Below are 11,008 nucleotides of genomic sequence, written 5' to 3' on the forward strand. Positions count from 1 at the left end.
TTCTCACTTCTCTCTTGCCTTGAAGCTTCATCAGAGAGAAACCTTAGAGCTTTAATTTCTGTGCTTAAAAAAGAAATATAAAAATGGAGATTGAAGCAGTTCTCTCTCAAGGTGGAAGTTCTGAGTTGTTGGATCTTGAGAATGGGGATGTGTCAAACAATGGTGTTGGGGATTATCAGAAGGGTGGTGCATATTTGGGGTGGAAAGATCTGACGGTGGTGATTCCAAACTTTGGAGATGGACCAACAAAAAGGTTGCTTAATGGGGTTACTGGTTATGCTCTACCTGCTAGAATCTTGGCCATCATGGGCCCTTCTGGCTCTGGCAAGTCCACTCTTCTTGATTCTTTGGCAGGTCCTCTCTCTCTCTCTTAACCTCTCACTTCATTATATACAAACTATATATGTATCTTCATTCTCTACCCGGCGCTAAATTTTGAATGCCCGAGTGTAGCTGTAGTGACTAGCAAATACCCTGGTCTAAACCCTGCTAAGGTAAAATCTTGAGAAATAAGTAAACACTAAGATCATTGTTACTAAGCCTTTCCCAGAGCAAATGTCGTGAGATACTCTACTCTAAACCCTGCTAAGGTACGATCTTGAGAAATAAGTAAACACTAAGATCACTCTGTTACTGAGCCTCTCCCAGAGCAGATGACGTGAGATACCCTGGTCTAAACCCTGCTAAGGTACGATCTTGAGAAATAAATAAACACTAAGATCACTGTTACTAAGCCTCTCCCAGAGCAGATGACGTGAGAGACCCTTAAGTTTGAAGTTCAAACTTATACATACATACATATATATATATATATATATATATATATATATTCTCTCATGTATATGCCATAGATCAAAACATCACTAGTTGAAGCCATAAACTTTGATGATTTTATAGCATGGTCTAAAAAATGTAATAGTACGGACTAAAAAATTTCTACGAGAGAAGTGTAATACTTATAAAAATAAGGCTCACTTTCGTAAGAGAGTTTGTCATTCTTTAAAAAGTTGTGATCATACATTCATACATGATTATCTATAGTAAATTTATTTTTGAGTAATAGTCTAGAATTTTTTTTTTTGAGTAATAGTGTAGAAATTTGACATCTTACGTGGTTAGTTAGAGTAGGTGCAATAATTAAAATAGTACCAAATTTTAGGTCCTAGTTCAGAGGATTCTTCCATAAAGCCTGTGTTCTATACGTGTCATGCACAAAATCTTTAGACTGAGATACCAAGTACAGTTGTTTGACATGTCCATATCTACTGGAATTTAGTAAACAAATACTACGTATTTAATATGGAGTTCTATCATATATACTCTCATTTTCTACTCCCTCACATTTACTCTTTGACGTGATAAGATATGATAGGTTATTTTCATCTCTTATAAGCCAAATTCGTCAATTTATTAATAAGAGCACCCTCATCAATAGATACTGAGGGGGATAATAGTACACTGATTGGTAAGGTGAAGGGAAGAGAGGAGTGGTGAGAGGAAAAATGAGAGCTTCTGCAAATACCCTAATATTAGAACAGTGGCTTTTTTTTTTTTTACTCTCTGTTTCGCGCACAGCAGGCGCCTATGCGGGCGCGTGCCCGCACGCCTGTCAGAGCTTAGTTTATTATTATTTTTTTAAAATCAATTTTATTTTATTTTTTTCATCCATTCCATTTTTTCTTTCCTAATCACACTTACAATAACTCTTAACAAATCGTGAATAAACTCCATTGATAAGGATGCTCTAATCAATTGGTCAAAATGTACTATTGTCAGGCATGTGAGGCTGGATGGAAATAGAAACTGAGAAAGTCAGCAACCTACGGAAGTGCATTAATGTTTTTACTATTCCCATTGGTATCTTAATTGGGTAGATAAGAAGCTATAAATTCCTTCTGTTGCTCCATCAACCACTTTAATTAATGAGATTTCACTGCAATGTAACAAAATTTATTCTCGAGTAGTACGCATGCAACTTTGAATACAATAATATTTGTTCTTTCAATTCAATTTTCATCATAATTAAATTAAACATCACGTTAAAAGTTGGCACTACATATGCAGGTAGACTGTCTACAAATCTTGTCATGACTGGCAATGCCATCCTTAATGGAAGAAAAACAAAGCTCAACAGTGGTGCAGTTGTAAGTATCATATTCAATCTGATCGAAATTAAATCATATGCTTCATCTTAACTAAAAGACTAAGTTGATGACATGCATAGGACACCCCTTCATGCATGTGAGTCGGTTACTTTTAACCTTTGTCATGTAATTGACTGTGATACTAAATTGAAACATGTGATCCATCTCAATTAAGATGCTAAATTAATAGTTGAATCGCACATTTATGTTTATATATTATATGCTTAGAGGATATATGAACTTTATGGTAGTCAGTATATATGTTCATAGCTACTTTCTCAACTTACTGAAACACAAAGAGTCAATATCACCTCTACTGAGACTCGAACCCACCCCTTCCACTGAGGCTCGAACCCAAACCGGGTGTCACCTCGACCACAAGGTGGCTCAAATCCACCCCTTCCACTGAAGCTCGAATCCAAATCGGGTGCTATTAGATCACAAGATATTGACCTCGTTGTGGTATTGATACAATTTAATTAATTTAATAGGCTTATGTGACACAAGAAGATTTATTGATGGGAACACTTACGGTAAGAGAAACAATAACATACTCGGCTCAACTACGGCTACCAAGCAACCTAAGACGATCCGAGGTACACGAAATCACAGAAAATGTAATCATGGAAATGGGGCTCCAAGAATGCGCCGATCAGCTGATAGGGAATTGGCACCTGAGAGGCATTAGCGGCGGGGAGAAGAAGAGGCTGAGTATTGCCCTAGAAATTCTCACACAACCTCGTTTGATGTTTCTCGACGAGCCCACCAGCGGCCTAGACAGCGCCGCCGCGTTTTTCGTCTTGCAGGTTCTCAAGAACGCCGCGTGCGGCGGCGGCAGAACCATCGTCTGCTCCATTCACCAGCCTAGCAGTGAAGTCTTCGCCCTCTTCGATGATCTTTGCCTCTTGTCTTCTGGCGAAACCGTTTATTTTGGAGAAGCAAAATCCGCCGTAGAGGTACAAAATAAATCTTTTCCTAATTTGGATATCCAGTCAAGTTGTTCAAACTATTTACTTAGTGATCATAAGGTTAAGAGATTTTAGTCTAGTTATTTATATTTCGTCGTTTCTGTGGTGTTTTCAGTTCTTTGCAGATTCTGGATTTCCATGTCCAAGCAGAAGAAGCCCTTCTGATCATTTTCTTCGCTGCATAAATTCCGACTTTGATACTGTCACTGAAACGCTTATAGGGTCTCAAAGAATAAAAGTAAGTATATAGCATGCATAGTGGGGCGAGGGAGTTAGACCATTCTATCCCTATATAGGTACTATTATTGTGTGGATCATACTATCAAATAATGTACATTCAGTATAAAAATAATGTACTTTTATTATATTAAAAATGTACATTGTATTCAGTGGATATACATTATTTGTGTACTGAAACTGAATGTACATTATATTGTATAATGTATATTCAGGACATAAATAATGTACATTTAATATACTAAAAATGTACTTTTTGTTATTGTCCACATAACCGGACTATGGTCCACACAATAATTTGCCATTTACGTAGGGGTGAGTTTAAAAAATAGCAGCCCAATAAATTTTTTTGGCCTACCTCGCTTAGGCCGGCGGCCCGTGCCATCGACTCGTTTTGCATGCAAAATATCATTGTTTCATATGCAAATAATACATGGACATGCTGGGTGGAGGTCTACGAAGGGCTAAGCTAAACAATTAGTGGTTAGGGGATTATTGAGCTTAGACTGGTGAAGGGCCAAGTTCAATACCCTGGCCTCGAAAATATGGTTAAGTCCAGCAGCGTCCTTAAACAGAACATTATGACATCCTAATACCGTCGTTCTTACAATACTAGGATCCCAAATGGTCGTCGGGTTCAACTATATATTTCCATACTGCGGAGATTAGAGCAAGGATTCTTCAGAAATTCAGATATTCAAAGTATGCAAGCCGAACTAGAGCCACAGTTGAAGAGATATCATCCATGGTAAGAGATATCAATATATCATACATAATACTTAGTAGTAGTAGACTAGTAGTATTGATTATTTGGTAGAAGTGACTATATATGATGTGCGTGCAATATATATAATAGAACGGAGTTGGAATAGAAGGATTGGGAGGAAGCCAGGCAAGATGGTGGAAGCAGCTTGAGACATTGATAAGAAGATCATTCACAAACATGTCTCGAGATTTCGGTTATTATTGGTTGAGAATAATTGTGTACATCATCGTGTCTACATGTGTGGGCACTGTGTTTTACAACGTTGGGACCAACCATGATGCGGTCCTGGCCAGGGGGGCGTGTGGCGGATTCATTGCAGGCTTCATGACTTTCATGTCCATTGGTGGCTTCCCATCCTTCATTGAAGAAATGAAGGTAATAAAACACACTCTTCAATATAATGTAACATTGAATTTCTTGTTTTATTAACAATTTCCATAAGGTGAATCGGTTAAAAACTTAATCTCGTAGTAACAAAAGTAGAAATAATGTCTAACCGGCAAAGTACCACAAGGAGGTAAATCAACCTAGGTTACCCATAGCTGACCGGCTCAAACCCCCAACCTCTCGGCTGTAGGTAGAGCACTCTTACCACCTGGGCTGTCCTTACGGACAAAAGTAGAAATAATGTTGATCTCCAGCTATGGTTGATATCTTGTTGTGTTATCTCTTGACAGATATTTTATAAAGAAAGAAGGAATGAGCATTATGGAGTTGGGTTGTTCATTCTCTCAAACTTCATATCTTCGTTCCCATTCCTGGTTGTGATGTCTTTTAGCTCAGCAGCCATAACGTACCACCTGGCAAAGTTTCACGCTGGCTTCTTCCATTTCATATACGCATCCCTGGTGCTTCTTAGCTCCGTAGCTGTTGTTGAGAGCTGCATGATGGTTGTGGCTTCTTTTGTTCCTAATTTCACCATGGGACTCGTTACTGGAGCTGGACTCATTGTAATCATATCAAATAAGCTTATTACCATTTCTTCTTTCTTTAATTTTTTCTGTTGCTGATCTTTTTAACAATCATATATTCAGATCATTTCAGCTGATTCTTTCAGATATTTGCAGGGAATTATGATGGTTTCGGCTGGGTTTTTCCGGCTACTACCTGATCTTCCAAAGGTTTTCTGGCGATATCCTGTTTCATATGTCAATTACATGTCATGGGCTCTGCAGGTAAGTTTTCCCAACAATTCCCCTTCCCAGCACCAACTAATTTTAAAATGTAATTGCTGAGACTCGAATTCTTAACCTAGCTCAGATACCATCAAACACTTATCACTATGGCAAAAATTATGAAATCCTAACTTTATTTCCCTATACAGCCACACATTTTTTTAGAGGAGGGGCCGGTGTTGGGCTTGGTCCTTTTAAACTCTTTATCAACCTCTGCCCAATAACCCTCTAGTCACCTAATAGTTGTACTATAGACCCAAGTCTACCTTACAAGGTGGACCATTGTCCATTTACATATTGAATGTTTCAAAATTTACATATTAAATGTTCACAATTTGAATTGTGAACAATTAATATATAAATTATGAACATTCAGAATGTAAATTGTGTATTTTAGACTCGGGTCTAACTAGCAATATGGACCGTGGACCTGGGTCCAAAGAATAATTTGCTCCAGTCACCTGGTGCTAGACTTGGTCTTTACGGGTCTCCGTAGTGATGTATGAACCATAACAAAAAATACATTTTTAATATACTAAATGTACATTATTTGTGTACTGAATGTACCTCATCTGAATACAATGTACATTTTTAATATACTAAAAGTACATTATTTTTATATTGAATGTAAATTATTTAATAGTATGACCACATAGTTGTATTGACCAGATTGGCCTCCACCCAAGACTCTAATTATCTTTGAAGTTCTTGATTTTGTTCATCTCTCTGAGTTTACTTATTTATCATCTGTATCTGCACACTGCTTGAAAATAATGGTAGGGGGCATACAAGAACGACATGTTAGGGCTGGAATTCGACGCCATGAATCCCGGCGAGCCGAAGCTGACCGGAGAAGTAATCATGACGGCAGTTCTTGGGTTATCAGTGAGCTACTCAAAGTGGTGGGATTTAGGAGCAGTGATAGCCATTCTCATCTGTTACAGACTGGTATTCTACATGGTTCTCAAGTTGAGGGAGAGAGCATTGCCATATGTGTACTATCTTCACACCAAGACCACACTGCACCGTATCAGCAAAAGGGCGTCTTTCAGGAAAACGCCATCGTTTTCGTCGTCAAAGAGACATCGCACTCTCATCTCACTGTCTTCCCAAGAGGGTCTTAATTCTCCCATCAATTAGAAATTTGCAATCAAATCAAAATTGTTTGAATAAGATCAGACCTCTTGCATGTGCACAAGTTGAGACTAATTAAACCTTCGTTTCACTTGTGTAGATGTTCTCTTAATTATCTTTTTAGTTGTAGATGTGTCCTTTTCACTTGTGGATCAAATAAATCTTTGTTTAATCCAATTTTAACGAGGGATATTTAATATGTTAAGTAGAAAAAGTCTTTTGAATCAAAGTGTGTTTATGCACTGATAGAGAAACGATCTTTAATTTACCCTATGGTTCAGGGCAGTACAAGTCAAGGCTTTGTAGGTGGATTTTCAGGAATTGTGACAGCTTTTGAAGGGCTACCACTTATTGAGTGACCACGGACAAATTTAACTTTGGAGTTTGTTCTCAACCCTCTTCATCTATAAATGAAGGACCCATTGCTTTAGAAAAAGGTGCTTGATTTATTGGTGATCATTTGAGAGAGAACCACTTAAGCTTTATCAAGAATTATAAGAAAAACAAGAATAAAAAATCTTCTGGTCAAGCGGCATAGCTATGACTCTCCCAAGTGAGAGGTTATAGGTTAACGTGCAGTGAATGGGCTGTTGCACGCAGGTCTCTTAGGGAGAAAATTTAACATATATATATATCCTAATTGTATTTCTTTTACATTATGATATATTAATATCAATGTTGTGGTTTTTTAATTTTTTTGAAAACCAACAAAAATATTAAAAATCTCAATTAATAATTATTTTAATAGGTACAGCTTGCAGTACATATGCATACGCCAGAGAAGGAAAATATCTATACTGTATTTATTGCTTGCAATACATAATGCAATATGCATACAGTAATACATAAGCCAGATTTGGAAAATATTTATACTGTATTTATTTCTTGCAATACTTATTGTTTATGGCTCCAAGAAAAGTAGAGAAGTAAACTGTATTTATTGCTTGCAATATAAGTACAGATATTTCAATACACACATTATACTGTATTTATTGCTTGCAATACATAATGCAAGAAAAGTGAGAAGTAAAGCATAATAGGTTTCTCGTCATTCTAATTAAGCTATGCCTCAGGATTGTGTGGCTGGGCTTTTTAGGGCCATTATGATTTCAGGTGTAGTTTTCTACTTGGCCGCCATTTTTCTCTACAAAGATCCAATTTCTTCACCGCCTTTAGGGGTACTGATATCGCCGGAGGGTGCGGCGGAGCTGAGCGGAAAAAATGAATCTCCGACCAACATCAGCCACCTACTATTCGGCCTTATCGGCTCCGAGAAGACATGGCACTACAGGAAGGCCTACACGGAGTCATGGTGGCGCCCCGGCGTGACCCGCGGGTACCTTTATCTGGACGTGGCCCCCACCGGGGACCTCCTCCCTTGGTCGCCGTATTCCCCGCCGTACAGAGTCTCAGACGATATAAACCGGATGGTCAAAGAAACGACGCACGTGGCCCCGGTCATGGCGCGTATGGTGCACGGGATAATGGAGGTGTTTAGGGAGAGACACGAGGGGGTGAGGTGGGTGGTGATGGGAGATGATGATTCCGTGTTTTTTGTGGAGAATATGGTTGATGTTTTGGCGAGATATGATCATACTAAGTATTATTACATGGGTGCTCCATCGGAGTTTGTGAACTCCAATCACTGGTTGTCGTTTAACCAGGCGTTCGGCGGCGCCGGTATCATTCTCAGTTACCCTCTCGCGGAAGCTCTATCCAATGACATGGATAGTTGCTTAAGGAGATATGCACACATCGTATCTGCAGATCATATTACCATGCTTTGCATATCTGATCTTGGAGTTAATCTTTCCCCCTTGAAGGGGATTCATCAGGTAATTAGTACTCACACGTCTCATTTTATCTGTCTGATTTGATTAATGAATAGTAAATACAAAGGTCCTGTTTGCTAAATAACTGTTATCTGTCTGATTTGATTAATGAATAGTAAATACAAAGGTCCTGTTTGCTAAATAACTGTTGATTGGATTAGAGGGTATGTTTAGTTAATAAAATTAGTTGATTTAGAAAAGTGTTTGGTAAATAGCTGATAGTTGTTTAGTATAATTTTTTTTGTTTCATTTTCATTCTTGATTTTTTTTATTTTTTTTACTGAAATGGGACTCAAACGTGTGACATTCAATAAGGTAGTTGTCTTTATCTTCAAGGATCAAGTTTTTGGATTATTGTACTAGGTTGATATACGTGGGGACCTATCTGGTTTTCTGTCGGCCCATCCCAAAGTTCCACTGCTATCCCTTCACCATCTCGACAATGTAGAGCCCATTTGTCCGGCCATGGACAGATTCGAATCCGTGAAGCATTTGGTGAGAGCCGCGAATTACGACCAGACACGCACGTTGCAGCAGAACATTTGCTACCGCCGACAAAGCAACTGGTCGGTTTCTGTATCGTGGGGCTATTCCGTTCACATTTACGAGAAAATTCTTAGCCGGAGTTACCTGCAGTTGCCCATCGAAACGTTCAAGCCCTGGGGTGTGGAACCCCTTCACCTACCCATTTATATGTTCAACACTCGCCTTCCTTCTAAGGATCCTTGCGAAGTGCCGCATGTTTTCTTCCTTAAAACGGTGAAAAGAACCGAGGATGATGGGATCGTTATGACGTATCTCCGTTCGTCGGAGAGAGGGTTGCCGGCGTGTTCGTTCAGTGGGAACCATTCGGCCGATTATGTTTCGAGGATTGAAGTTTACTCGCCATTGACAAAGCGTCCTGAGGTAAGCTTTCTTGTTCACTTAATTGTAGTTGTTCTATCCAATCCCATAAAATAATATACACATACCCAGTTCATTATATAAGGTACTATATTCATAATATTTGTTCTATATTTTCATAAAACTAAATTTTAATAAACATAAACATTAAAGTGTAAGTACATCTTATCTATATCTATTTAATCTCTGTAGTATGTGATGAGGTAAATATGATGAATATTTTTCTAAGTGTGTGAAATATTTAGTAGCTGAGCTCGGGAATAAGTGGTCGTAGGTCGGAGGCTCCCGAGCTAGTATGAGTTAGGTGAAAATTTCAAGAGCCTCCCCCCTTTTGATAATAAATGTGCTATTTATAAAAGTTAGGGGATGGAAAACATGTCGAGAGGTCAGCATGTGTGACTTGTGTTCTACATGCATAGGCCAGGTTGGCAGCCCTATCAATTAGTACATGTAGATTTCGATTCCTAACAGTCCTATTTATAGTGAGGTTGGGAGGAGTGGTAAGCTTAAGGATTTGGCCCCGTATTTTAAGAGGTTGATCGGCTGGAAAAGTCTGGTCGTAATTCAACCTTCGGGGTTAGGGCTGAGCTAAAAAGCAGGTTGCTTTCGGCTCGGGTCGATACAGATCATAGATTGGGGTTGGTTTAGGTCGGAAATCGTTCCTCACGACCTAGTGAGTACGTAAGAAGGTTTGAAAGTCAAATATGGAGAATGTTTGTTAACTGTGGTCGCCTTCTTCCCCTCTTTACATATCCATTAAATAACATGCATACATATACACTCACGATCCAACATTATCTAATATTTTGGTACTTTGGTGTTATTGTTTCAGATGGACAGATGTGAATGTTGTGACATTATTCATTCAGATGGCGAGGAAGTTTTGAAAGTCAAATATAGAGAATGTTTGTTAATTGAGGTCATTGCTTAATCACATATTTAGTAAAATGTCAAATCTCATTCTAAAAACTTTCTAATTTATTAGTGGATTTACTTGTTGTATTTACCTTGAAGAGATGGTGCAACGATTATCCCAATCTTCAATAGTTAATTAAGTCTCCACTTCAACTGCAACTCTCCCGAGTTCTTCACTTGTGATTTACGGACCGAATTCATCAATACATGAAAATCAACTTGATTGTGAATATACTATATATTCATCAATTTGCTCTGGTTAAGCTCTTGAATTGCCTATCAAAGTACTCTGGATATCACGAGTAGTTTCTTGAAAGAATCATCGCACAACTGCTTCTGGAGAATTGCCTTTATAGCAGTACTTCTGACTTTCTAACTGTATAACTGTCTTGAACTTATCTCTGAACTAGTCTTCATGTCTGAAGACTTTGAACGACTGATTTATTCCATAAAGCAAAAACAACTGGAGGGTAAAAGATATTTCTTTGTAGTATTCTTTTTCAGTCGTCCAACTTTTATTAACAATTACCATACTAATTATTACTGGTTCTAATAATTATTATTCAATTATTATAAAATTTATGCATCTAATTACATAATTTCTTAACTCCTTAATTAACATAAAATTAAGAGTATAAAAACAGTCTAATAAAAGGACAGAAAATGGTATAATAATAGTAATATTTGTACACTAATCTGGAGTCCGAATCCTTAAAGAGGAAAATATTATTATTACCATAATAATTATAATTATTGCTATCTTGGCAGATTTAATTACCATTCATTCCTTAATTCCTTATTCCTTAATTAGAATAATAATAAAAGGAGTAAATGTTATTATTGCCATTATAATTATAATTATTCCTATCTTGGGCGGGTCAACAACGTATTCAAATAGAGAAGATGAAGATTTTTTTTTTTTTTTTTTTTTTTT

At 37.7% G+C, this 11,008-nt stretch overlaps 1 protein-coding gene across 1 annotated transcript; it reads left to right on the forward strand.

Annotated features, from left to right (window-relative positions):
• LOC116017122 (ABC transporter G family member 15-like) lies at nt 1-6,614 on the forward strand. The gene is made up of 9 exons (XM_031257652.1): nt 1-354; nt 2,065-2,144; nt 2,636-3,100; nt 3,228-3,350; nt 3,966-4,097; nt 4,206-4,490; nt 4,793-5,065; nt 5,183-5,290; nt 6,071-6,614. The coding sequence occupies exons 1-9, from the start codon at nt 84-86 to the stop codon at nt 6,428-6,430; spliced, it is 2,097 nt and encodes a 698-aa protein (XP_031113512.1). The 5' UTR covers nt 1-83; the 3' UTR covers nt 6,431-6,614.
• Nucleotides 6,615-11,008: the final 4,394 nt, after the last annotated feature.

Source organism: Ipomoea triloba, chromosome 4, assembly GCF_003576645.1.
Source record: "Ipomoea triloba cultivar NCNSP0323 chromosome 4, ASM357664v1".
Taxonomy (NCBI): Eukaryota; Viridiplantae; Streptophyta; class Magnoliopsida; order Solanales; family Convolvulaceae; genus Ipomoea; species Ipomoea triloba.

Excerpts from the sequence above, each read along its gene's own strand:
- LOC116017122 (XM_031257652.1), top strand. The coding sequence starts at position 84 with ATGGAGATTGAAGCAGTTCTCTCTCAAGGTGGAAGTTCTGAGTTGTTG. Across the intron at positions 355-2,064 it reads TCTTCTTGATTCTTTGGCAG|GTAGACTGTCTACAAATCTT; the intron begins GTCCTCTCTCTC and ends CTACATATGCAG. Across the intron at positions 4,098-4,205 it reads TTGAAGAGATATCATCCATG|AACGGAGTTGGAATAGAAGG; the intron begins GTAAGAGATATC and ends TATATATAATAG.